At 37.0% G+C, this 13,169-nt stretch overlaps 2 protein-coding genes across 2 annotated transcripts; both read left to right on the plus strand.

Moving 5' to 3' along the window:
* Positions 1–5,431: 5,431 nt before the first annotated feature.
* LOC137749019 (uncharacterized) lies at positions 5,432–12,150 on the plus strand. The gene is made up of 4 exons (XM_068489199.2): positions 5,432–6,229; positions 9,912–10,001; positions 10,094–10,161; positions 10,321–12,150. The coding sequence occupies exons 1-4, from the start codon at positions 5,579–5,581 to the stop codon at positions 10,463–10,465; spliced, it is 954 nt and encodes a 317-aa protein (XP_068345300.2). The 5' UTR covers positions 5,432–5,578; the 3' UTR covers positions 10,466–12,150.
* On the plus strand, positions 10,400–12,150 carry LOC137747636 (DNA glycosylase superfamily protein). The gene has a single exon (XM_068487780.2). The coding sequence runs from the start codon at positions 11,016–11,018 to the stop codon at positions 11,805–11,807; it is 792 nt and encodes a 263-aa protein (XP_068343881.2). The 5' UTR covers positions 10,400–11,015; the 3' UTR covers positions 11,808–12,150.
* Positions 12,151–13,169: the final 1,019 nt, after the last annotated feature.

A 13,169-nucleotide genomic window follows, 5' to 3' on the forward strand; every position in this document is an offset into this window, starting at 1 on the left:
TTTTCCTCGAGTCTCTTCAAGCTTTTCCTTATTTTCATGCCAAATGTATGAATGTCACATTCTAGGGTTAACGGGAAATTGGTAATCAATTTGACACTAATATTGCAACATTACACTCGCATATATGCATGTGATGAAAACACGTTCTTAACAAGATGCTGGGTATGTTATGGTACTAGGCGTATATTTGGTTGATAAATTTTTCAATGTACTAGAAACATGGCCTGATACACCAAGTATCATAATAAAAGTAGTTGGAGTCTTCATTTTCCTTGCTCTAAGGTACACCTGAGCACCGTTTAGAGATAGGATGACTACTAAGAGCACATTATTCCTTCGGAGAACCTTTATCGATCCCGCTAAGCATTTGATGTGAACGAATCATCTAAACCAAACAATTCCTCTTCCCAACAGCAGTCTTTAGCCTCCCACCAAGCTCGCTGCTTTTCATTTGGTTATAAGTAGGTGCTTGCCCTATGTTGAGTTTGGGTTTCCTCTTCTTTCGGCAGCATTTCTTCTTGGAGCGGCATTTTCGTGAGTATTACGCAAAGCAGTTATTTTCAACCACTTATATTATGATATTTGATGTACTGAGCCGTGTTCCCAATACATTTAAAAAATCTCTCTAACATTACAACTCCTTATTTATATATCATCAGTATTTAAGAGATGCAAATTTCCCCTTCTCCTAAGCCTAATGAAGTAGTTATTCATTTTTAGTCCATTGCAAGTACCTAGCAACCTTAATTAAGTTGATTTTCACAAACGTGAATTAATGTAATAACCAACTTTTTAGGTAATCGAATGCTGATTTTTCAAAGGCAACAAGAAGCAACTAAAAACTAAAGAACCCACCGACCGACATGCAGAATGTTCAAAAGGAGGGGCCAAATACTGAGGAGAATAGCGTACGTTGTTTGCTCAGATCTAGTCTTCATGATATATACCCAAGCCGGCAGGCTTTTCTTTTCTTTCTTCTGCCTCTTCTACTACAACATCTTTCTCTCGTCTGCACTTTGAATCTCTTTTGCACCTTTTGCAGGTCATCAAGACTAACATAATATTTTTCTTTTAAGGAATGTGTAAACTTCCTGATCCGGGGCACCGTTGCGTGCACTTTTTTATTTTTGCTGAGGAAGATCTGTGATCCAGATCTTGACTGCTGAATCTTCTTTACCACCTTTAAGGGAATCTAATGCATAAAACTTGATTCCAAAACCTAGCATTTGTTTGAGTTTAAATGAATGTTTGAGGGTCTTAGATGCTAGACTGAAATATTCTACATTTTTGGGCCTCTTGTTTCTACTGAATACCTAGACCCAAGCTAATATTTCTGGGCCACTGTTGTGGGCATATATTCACTTAATTTGGGATGTATGCTCTCAATTTGGAATACGGATTAGATCCTAGATAACCTAGATTGCAATTGTTTATGTGACGTTTATTATATATTTAGATACAAGCACACTCGTTGAAACACTTTGCAATAGAAGTGGCTATATCATTGGATTTGGTAATAATTTATCAGTAAATTTATCAGTTTTTAGTGTCGAATAGTATTACTCATAAGTCGTAACTTATTTATTATATAACCTAGACGGAATATGTCTATTTGGGTTTAGTACATAACTTTCTAATTATGATTTCAATAGAGAGATTCTAAATCTTGTGAAAATTAAACGAAAATGACATTTTATACACTAACTAATTTTGTAGTGTAGCAATGATATTTTTCTTCCCAATTTTTAAAAAGAACTCTGAGTTTATGAGGATCACATTATTGAATAAGTAGACATTTATTTATTTGTTATATAATAAATTTAATTAAAATTAAAAAAACAGCCTAGGTCTTCGCCTAGACGCTAGGCTCCTGCACGTCGCCCGTCTAGACTTCTTCTGAAAGTTCGTTTTGGTTTTAGAGAAATTGTTGGTTAAATTGAACATATATAACTACTTCTAATGGCCATGGGTGGTTGGGGAGCAGTGAACATATAGGTCAGGCCTCTAAAACTTAGATAACCTAATACCTTGCTGTGCAAGTGGTCATTGTCCTGTCAATTAGGTCTCTTCAACAAACTCCAGGTCTGTTTAGGACGTTTTCTGAAAGTGTTTAAGTGTTTTTGAACAACCAAACCTAAAAGGATTTCAAACTATATTTGGTAGAATAACTTAGAACTTTAATTAGATAGTGCCATAAGTACATTCTTCAAATGCATTTTCAAGAAGCACTTGATTTATAATAAAACTATACTTGCATACTTATTGTAAAAACACATATTAAAATAAATGTGAGCTTAAATGTTTCTTAAAAAGTAATCCTAAAGAACCCTAATACGAAAACAAAATATGTCAATAGAGTAAATTTGTAGTAGTGATATAAATGGGGTTTGCTTCTGGAACGATGTATTATTGATTGATACATGTTAATAAATTTAGCCCTCTATAACCTTCTTGTCATAAATGTTAATAAACTTAACTTCCTTAACTTTGTTATCACAAACTTAACACGTGTCAATCAATAATAGAGCTTACATGGAGGCCACACACAAAATAAGTGCAGATTTGCACACCACACGACATGCACATGCACTTGTATCATGTTGTAGTAAGGTTTTCTCATAAATGAGTTTTCCTATCATTTCATTTTCCTGGATGCGAATAACATTATTATTTTTCTATATATTTGGCCAAATTATGGATGTTAAAGTGTAAGATACTTCACCCCCAAATATATGCCATGGATTTTAGCGTTTCCTTATAAAACTAGTCATCTTCAAAGAAACTTGAAAAAAACAACTTCTATGGGATGATTCAGTGGTTAGAGACGAATTTTATGCCCCTATTCTATACGGCACGTCTTGGGTTCGATTTTTATTACTGGTGAATCACATGATGGTGACCATAGAGAGGGCTGAAACACCTTTGTGAATCTTCCTGTCCCCAAAAAAGTGGATTGTCGTGGCGAAGTTACCAGCTGATCCCTTTATTTATTTAATTTTTTTTTTTAACCATCAAAAACTACTTATGAACTTTCCAATGAAGATAACTTACCTAGCATGCAACAGTATAATATTTCCCTAATGACATGTGGATAACATGTTTTGTTTTTCAAGTGGCCATAGATGCAATTGATATCAATAATATTTCTTTCTATTTTTAATCTCTTTTTGGCAAACTTGTAGACGTTAAAGCATAGGATATATATGCCATGAGTTAGGGTTTCTTGATCAAACTATTGTCTAAATAAACGAGTTTATTCGAAAAGAAATCATCTTTCAGAAGAAGAAAAAAACTTGGAAAATTAACCGTGTATTGGAAGACTTCAAAGGGTTAAACTAGAATTGATATGTTATTCCTGTAAGAGTATGAGTATGATTCTTACAAATCTTGGGATAATTGATATTATAAAGAAGTCTAAATCATGTTGACATTAATCCAATCATATTGGTATATTGAAGACTCTTGTGTTTGCTTGTTTATAGGACTCATACTAATATAAGGAATGCAATCTTGTATTCCTTGTAGGATTGTTATAGGGCAATCCAGGTCTTGTAGTATAAAGCCACAAGCCCCTGCTCCCACAAAGCACGCTCTTATTGTTCCAATTACCTATAAGTTGGAGAGCATTGAGTTTTGCAGAGAGGAGAAGGTTGTGTGCAGGTTTTCATGGCTTCTGCATCCATGAACATGACTGCAGGTATGTGTTGGTATAATTGCTGCAGTTCTTACACTTATATTACATACAAAATTTAAGGGTTGTGATTTAGTTGATTAATCCTTGTGTTCTTGGCTAGTGTATTAGTCTTTTAAGTCTAGTTTTCTCTAAAAACTCCATATGAGAAAAACATAACTTACTTACAACCAGTTTAATATCTTTCATTGTGTGCATCCATTTCTCAGGCATCACAGAATTACGTTTGTTAATAGTATATTACTTGATATGAGATATGCACAAAGAGAAGTATACTGAACTCACTAAAGTCGAAATGTGCTTCAGATCTTTCAATCTACGCATTTATTCACTTCCTAAACATAGCAATGACAAAGATTGATGCTGACACAGACAAGCAAATATATTGTATTGAATGATAATATTATGATACCAAAGAAAAGACATTATTTAAATTTTTGCAATGTGATTAAAGATTAAGTCCATATAAAAATCCGATCTTCATTTCAAAGTGACAAGGTAAAGTCATGTTTAACGTTCTTTAATACCTTTCCCAAACTATTAAAAAAGGTTGAAGGTCCACCATATAACATGCCGACCACAGTAGTTGGCGGAGCAGTTGATTCAAAAGCCAAACAACCTTGTACCTTAAATAGGAAATGTAAATCCACATCTCACTAAAATCATTGACTAAAAAGTAGACCTGGTAATTTTTTAGACGATTTGTTAACACGACAAGTAAACGATACGAAAAATAATGAATTTTAGATTAACACGATAACTAATCGGGTCGTTATCGAGTTAAAGTATTAGAAGTTGAGAGAGAAAGTGTCTAGATAATTTTAGGGAGAGAATGGACTTGCGCATTTTGGTGTGAAGATGGGGCTATATATAAGGGTGTAGCCGGCCCTATTTGGAGAAATAGGGACCAGCCACTTATGGTGGTATTTTGAATATAATTGCAAGATATTATGTCAAATAATATCTTGCAATTAATTTGGTAATTAATCAATTAATTTGGCGATTAATCCCAATTTGAAAAGAATAATTGGGAGTTACCTTATGGGTGAGGATTTGATAAGAAGTGATGAGAGAGTTTGAATAAATACCATTTTGATCACCCTTGACCTTAATTGAGCCGTTATTGTCTGTTGCATGTGCGTGGGAATCCTGGTGTGCCTCAAGGGTAATTTTGTCTTTTTCATCCAAAAGTCCACGTGTCGTCTCTATAATTTTCTTGATTATTTTTGCTCCACAAGTAACATGTTTCATCACCACATCACCACATTCACCTCATTCACCCAACATTGCTTGGTGATAAAAAAATGTAGTTAGTTCAGTGGCTACCCGGTCTGCGAGCCACGTAGGCTTTGTATATAATTTCAACACATGTACACAACGATTGCGTTTGAAATACGTTAACAACAAGTAAACAAGAAAGTGCACTTCCGAAGTCAGTGCAAGTATTGTCCTTAAAATATTTACTTACTCGTGAGTACAAGTAGTATAACACAGACATACAAGTTTTGATTAAACAAGTTTGTATTCACGAAAGAAAAATGAGATTTCGTACAAGAAACCTTGGTAGCGGTATATCTAGGTCATTAGGTTCATCCAAAGTCAGTGGGGTTTAACCCTTGAGCTGTCCCTCATTCATTCACCTACAAAACTACAAATTTTTCACCATTACTAAAGAGAGGAATTTCCGAAACTTCCATCACTCAAATATTTCTAGTGCTCAAATTTTACGTTTCCACAAGTGACAAGTTATAACAACCCAACACCAACCCTCAATTCCTACCTAGTTTTTAAACCCCTCCATGCGACCCTTTCAAACCCATATGCTTTTGGGAGTTTCTGAGAATCAGACAAGTCAGTTTTTTCACCGAGGACTAAAGCAGCAAACAGATGGTGAACTTAGTGGCACTTCAGCAGCCCTTGCTGCGTGGCCTTATGAAAATGGCGGGGGTCCGACCCTACGAGGTCGAAATCGAACCGGGCACGGTCATGAACTTCTGGGTCCCGAACAAGACCCTCAACAAACCCAAGAAGGGCGAAAAGCCTGCTATGGTGTCGGGCCCAACAAAGCCCGTGGTGGTTCTCATCCACGGGTTCGCGGCCGAGGGAATAGTGACGTGGCAGTTCCAGGTTGGCGCTTTGACAAAAAAATACTCCGTCTACGTCCCCGACCTCCTCTTCTTCGGCGGCTCTTCTACCGACAAACCCGACCGCTCGCAGACGTTCCAAGCGGAGTGTGTGGCTGCGGGGTTGAAGAAGCTCGGGGTGGAGAGGTGCGTGGTGGTTGGGTTTAGTTACGGCGGGATGGTGGCGTTTAAGCTGGCCGAGCTGTACCCGGACCTGGTGGGGTCCATGGTAGCGTCCGGTTCGATCCTGGGCATGACTCGCTCGTACCGCGACGCTCTCATGGAGAGGCTCGGGTTCTCGTCGTCGTCGGAGCTTCTGCTGCCGAGCTCGGTGAAAGGGCTCAAGGCTCTGCTGTCTGTTGCTACTCACAAGAAGCTGTATTTTCCTGATCGGCTTCACAAGGACTTCCTTGAGGTATTGATATTTTACTTCTCTTTGCGTTTAAACAAGCAGTTAATTCGATACTTCTACATTAAGTGGCACTGTGACCGTCGCACTCAACTTAAATATTAGAACTGATAATGCATGGAAGGGACAATTTGTCTGAAAATTTTGTGTCTAATTACCATAATAAATCACATAGAAAATCAATAAATAATTCATACAATTATATATTACAATAATGCATGCACATGAGTAATCATTATTAAATGAAAATGATATAATGAATTAGAAAAACCTAGAAACTACGGTCGAGGCAAGTGTTGGACACTTTGTCCTTAAGATAAGTTTACGCCCACTACAGTGCTCATGGTTGATCCGCGCATATCTCCCAAGATACAACGATCACGTCCTTGTAATAGTAGCACTCCAAATCACAAGGCTCCATGAACCACGATTGTGTTGAAAACTCTCTCATATGGACTCAATGAAACTCTCTAATATTTAGTGCACTATAAGTATGATTATGTAAAACAATGAAAAGTTATTTTATGTTTATAGGGGGCTTCCCTATTTATAGAATGTGAGATACCTCTTTGGAAATCATGTAAATATTCATGAAGAGTCAAAAGTTGCAACACTTCATTTAAGTAGACTTATTTTTCTATCAAAAGGCTCTACTTCTAATTTCCATTCAATTAATAAATTTAATATGATAATATTATTATTAAATTTTCCAACAATCCCCCACATGAATGGAAATTGACTCAATACAATGCAAATGACAATGCAGACACTATAGAGAGAATTCAATAGGAAAAGTACCACATCGGGATATGTGGCTTTTGGCTTTGAACCTTCCGTAGTGAATTACTATTTACTTGGCTAATCAGTGAACACAATGTCTTGAACTGTTCAGCCATTGTGTAAACCAAGACAATAGTAATCACACAATACCCTTCTAGACATCCCGTGGTTGCTCGGTTGTGTTCATTTTGGCCCTAAACAATTCTTGGTTTCTCATGAGTGCTTTTAGAGAACTAAGCTCTTCAAAAAATTCTCACAGGAACGGCCTCATTCCTCACTCAAGGTAGGTGACTTCCTATTAAGAGTATCCTGCAATAACCCACTTGTTATTTCCAAGTATAGGAATCATTAAAAGCAAAGCTTATCCTAAATACGTTGCAGATAACATTGTTTCATCATAGGACATGGGTAGGAGATTATCTCCGCAATGCTCCCATTGAATCATACACAATTCGGATGTCCCTTTGAACCTAAATCTTGGGATCTTCAGTTAGCTAGGTTGGGTTGCCATTATGGCGATTCTTAAGACGTAGGCTTTATTTAACCCATTCCCCTCGATGATACAATTTACTCTCTAGTCAAACTTTTAAAAATTGGTACCACTAGGTTGACTACTCATATTATATGGCTATCACAAACCCTATATCCATGCATGGAAATTATTTCCTTTGAGAGTAGTTGTTTTCCAATGTTAAGTCTTCAAAACATACATTAGGACTTTCAAAGTAATTTGCTAATACTCGGGTACATTTCCCCACATTTAAGGTATTTGCTAGAAGATCTCCAACCTTTCAATATCTTAAAACTTCAATTATAAGTGTAATCATGATCTCTTTCTAGAAGCAAATTACTTTTACATTCTTTTTAAGTATCTTTCATTCTCAAAATTAGCTAAACCACTCCCCCACAATTCACACACATTGCGGTTGCTTTAATGCTATTAATAATTCACTTTCATACTTTAAGAAGTAAGAATATGTGAAAGATAAGTTCTCTGTCTATATATCTTCACTTGCCAAGCCTTTTAACCTCACCAGCCCTTCTAATTAGAAGAACTTGGCACTTTATTTTACAGGCACCTTCATGTTTCTTAGCACTTTGAACTCTCCAAGTTCTCATGGATAATGCCTTGTAAACACATTTCAAATACATTTGTAGTGTATTTAATACAGATAGTCCTAAAAATGACAAATGCCTTTCTACACTTACTCAAATACTTTTAGTGTCCACAATATAGCTCATTTCTTTTAAATTTGGACGACTGTACAAATGAATGAATCATGTCCATATAACCGTTTAAAATATATGAAAATATACAAGATTAAACCATCACACTATCGTGGAGAAAAGCTTGATGCAATTCTTCAATGTTTTGTATTATTTCACCATTTGCACTACGTTAGAAGAATGAATAAGTGAAGTTTGATAGCATACCAAACCTAGCAATTCTTACAGTACATGAATTTGCATCAGCATGGCGAGACACCACAGTCCCGTAAATATGCTCTTATTCCAAAACTTCGCACTAACACACACATAATTTTTCCAAAATTCCTATGGGAACATGTATATGGAATTGTCAAACGGTTGCATCCTTTTGCTAACCACCACTTGTGTTTTGAGTTACAACTCTTCATTAAGAGTTATCAGACTTTGACGTATGCTTGCATCCCCTCAGACAATCTTTGGTCTTTGATTCAAATGCCAAACTCTTTTGTCTAGAAATACGATACTTCCAGATTCTGCAGACCAATTCTGCCATGTCAAAATGGTTCATCCATTCACTTCTAATCAAGAGGTCCCATTATCAGATGGTGCGACTCGTATAGAAGAATGCACTGGATTTTAATACCCAGATTTCCAATTCATAAGATTCTCATACAGAACACGAATTTAATCACAATAAAATGATCAATTTTTTTTTTTTTTTTTAAGGTTTGCATTTTGTAACTCATATTTGGATATACTGAAAAATGGAAGGAAACGGTCATGCCGCCATGCACCAAGTGAGAAAAGAACAAATATATCAAACACAAGAATTAACACATAACTGTCATGTTCTTTGAAATAATGTGATCGGAAAATATTTTGTCTACAGCCGAATCATGCACCAATTAATGTAGCAACCAAACAAAATAAATTTGACATGACTATATGGAAACAAAATCATAGTTTTATGCAAAAGATTAGATAGCATACCATTCTCTCACAAAATTAAACAAGAAGAAATTATGCCTCTAGGACCAAGCATTATTATATCACGCATCATTTAATTCTCAAACAAACATAGCAATCAAACCATAAACTTGTCTTAAGATTGTTGGAAAACTTGGATCTAATTGCTATAATAAATCACATAGAAAATCAAGAAATAATTCATGCAATTATATATCACAATAATGCATGCACATGAGTAACCAATGTTAAATGAACATGATATAATGGATTAGAAAAACCTAGAAAATACGGTCGAGGCAAGTGTTGGACACTTTGTCCTTAAGACAAGTTTATGCTCCACTACGGTACTCATGGTTGATCGTCACATATCTCCTAAGATACAACGACCACGTCCTTGTAATAGTAGCATTCCAAATCACAAGGCTCCATGAACCACGATTGTGTTGAAAACTCTTTCATATAGACTCAAATAGACCCTAATATTTAGTGCACTATAAGTATGATTATGTAAAACAATGAAAAGTTATTTTGTGTTTATACGGGCCTTCCCTATTTATAGAATGTGAGATACATCTTTAGAAAACATGTGATTATTCATGAAGAGTAAAAAATTGCAACACTTTATTTAAGTAGACATATCGTTCTACCAAAAGCTCTACTTCTAATTTCCATTCAATTAATAAATTTAATATAATAATATTATTATTAAATTTTCCAACACAATTTACAGGTGATGTTCACCCACAGGAAGGAGAGGTCAGAACTCCTTGAAGCTGTAGTCAATGATGCAAAGGACACAACCATACCTAAATTCCCACAGGTAAAATTAATCAAACCTACAATTTTAATATTTTAATTTCTCCTCCAAAATTGATACCATTAACTTTTCATGTTTCTTTCATATTTTTGCAGAGAATACATCTGTTATGGGGTGAAAATGATCAGATATTCAACCAGGAGCTTGCCCACAACATGAAAGAGTAGGTTTAATGACATAAGGCACTAATTAATTAAGATTAATTTGTTTGGGGATAATGAATTTTATTGACGTACGTAAACTTCTGCATGAAATTATTTGTTTGACGTAAACCGTATTTACTATCGATTATAATTATGATAGTGTGTTTATTTATGTGCAGGCAACTAGGAGCAAATGCGACGTTTGAAGGCATAAAGAAGGCAGGCCACTTGGTTCATTTGGAACGACCTTGTGTCTACAACAGGCGTCTCAAGCGATTTCTTGCTTCCCTGCAGCATGAAGAAGACGGAGCCCAAAAAAAGTGACGGTGATACCTCACTCCTACTATATATATGTATGTACTATTTTCTGCATGTATTAATTCCCTGCCTTTTTGTTGCAAGTAATGTAGAAGACAATCGTATTGTTGAATCCTTTTATCTGCTTAAAATTAATCATGCAATTGAATAAATTTAAGGTGAAATGTATATCCTTTCAAAAGAACTTTCATTTGAGAACTTCGTCCGCCATGTTTCTGTTTGATGATTATTTAGTTTTTAGCCAAACATGAAAGGAAAATATATGTGCAAAACTAAATGATTCATTTTAAGTATTTACCGATAGAGTCTCCGACGGCATTATGGTCTACTGATGTTACTCTTCATTTATAAGTTAAATGTATCAGATTCGACTGATTATACCAAATTATCGATTGGGCTTAAGCAGTCCTTGACTGTTCTAACAGGCTTACAACCATTCCCCAACCTGGGTCCAAGCTCAAGGTTAAATTCCTTGGAGAGTTTACATAAAGTCGTCTCCTGGAACAGCTGCGCAGATTGTTACTGATTCACCCGTACCACCATCATCGCTACCGTAATGGCCAAGCGAGCGAAACCGCAAATACAAAACCAAATTTCCGAAAACCCTTCCATCTCCTCCAAAATCCCATTCCGACCCCGCAAAATCTTAAAAGTATCCAACACTCCCGCCGCCGCCAAGCCCTCTCCCTCCTCCCCCGCGCTCCCCAAAACCCTAATCCCACTAACCTCCCAAACCGAAATCAACCTCGCCCTCCAACACTTGCGGAGCTCCGACCCGAATTTAAGGGCCCTGATCGACTCCTACACCCCGCCGTCCTTCGATGCCAGCCGTCCACCTTTCATATCCCTTGCAAGAAGCATTCTTTACCAGCAACTCGCCACCAAAGCCGCCCAATCGATCTACACCCGGTTCATTTCGCTCTGCGGCGGCGAGGCCTCGGTGGTTGCCGACGTCGTTTTGTCGCTCTCGGCCCAGCAGCTCAGGACAATCGGAATCTCGGGCCGAAAAGCTTCGTATCTTCACGACCTGGCCGAGAAGTACAGCGATGGAACTTTGTCCGATTCATCGATTCTCGAAATGGACGATGAGGCTCTGCTCAGAATGCTGACTCTGGTGAAGGGAATTGGGGTTTGGTCGGTCCACATGTTCATGATTTTCTCGCTTCGCCGGCCGGACGTGCTTCCGGTTGGCGATCTCGGCGTGAGGAAAGGAGTGAAGTTGTTGTATGGGTTGAAGGAGTTGCCGAAGCCGTTGGAGATGGACGAGCTGTGTGAGAAATGGAGGCCTTATAGGTCTGTTGGTTCTTGGTACATGTGGAGGTACATGGAGGCCAAGGGGGTCTTGTAGCAGAAATTGAGGAGGCTCAGCTCATATGGTTTCGAGCTTTATGAAATTCCCGGGTAATCGCCATTTTGCTCTGAATTTCGTGATCTGTTGCATTGTTATTGAATAATGAAACTTGAAATTATGTTTCTGTAATCTATTGGTTCTGTAATAGAAGATGAGGTTTTACCGTTTTAGTATTTGCTTGTGAAAGATTGAGCCGGATGATTCTGTTCTATTTGAAAGTTGTCTAAATGTAGCATCACTTGGAGGTGTGATGCCACATTTGATAATTGTATGACGATTGACGACTGATGATATGATTGGGATTTATAAGCATCATAAATGAAACCCCACTTGTGGATTATGTCTCTGTTTATGCTGCCGTGCCGATGTTAAGTTATGCTACCATCTTAATCATATGGCCAACAATGGTGATCTTCAGTTCCTTCATTTGTTATGTTAATTTGAATGTTTTTTTTTTCTTTTCTGGACTTGTGCTCTTGTGTCTAGAGTCTTGACCTAAACCTCAGTTATTTTTCTAGCTAGATTCTGAGTTGTTTACAGGTATTTAATGTATAACTGAGCTTTTTTCGGGTTTGAGTTCCTGACTGAAACCTTGGATGTTCTTCAAGATTTGAGCTATATACCTGCTGGTATCTTAGCATCTAACCGAGATTTTAGTATAAGAGTTACTAGTTAGCTAGCACATTTAGGTCGTAAGAGTAAATGGTCGTGGAAGGTGAAATGACCCCTAGTTATACTCGGAGATGGTGTTCTACAAATAAAAGTTACTCCTTACCATGTTCATGTTTTATGTTTTCCCATGTGCTTGCTTTTTGAATGATACAGAATATAAAGATTTAGTAGTACTTTGTACTGAAAAAAGAGAAAATTTGCTAGTACTTGAAGCATTAGTGACCCAGTCTATACCGGTATGAACTTATTCAGTTAAGCTACGTAGTCGCTGTATGTTAGCATTAACCCTTTTCTGCAGTAGCATATGCTCGGTTTAAGGTGAATAAGGGACTCTGTAGATCTTTTGTATTCAATTGGTACATTAAGCTCTGTTTGAAGTTGGTTCTAGCACTGTCCATTTCCCATGGAAACTTCAATGTTGCTGTTCAATCCTTATTATTATATTTTCTTCCGATTTAAGTTTTACCTTTGAGTGCCAGTACATAGACAGTTAACCGAATCAAACGAATTACAGTCTGGTCGTTTCGGTCCAAGATTTTTAGTGTGAAAGCCGAATCGAATCACTCAGACTGGTTTGGTATGGCCTGTTTTCTTGAGTACCTACAGGCACTCAATGCTAACACACAAGTGGATATGATCCAACAGTCCGCAGTCACTTAGTTTTAGCCGTTGGAATAAATCGAACGG

This window comes from Pyrus communis, chromosome 2 (genome assembly GCF_041283825.1).
Source record: "Pyrus communis isolate YQ-2024b chromosome 2, ASM4128382v1, whole genome shotgun sequence".
NCBI lineage: Eukaryota > Viridiplantae > Streptophyta > Magnoliopsida > Rosales > Rosaceae > Pyrus > Pyrus communis.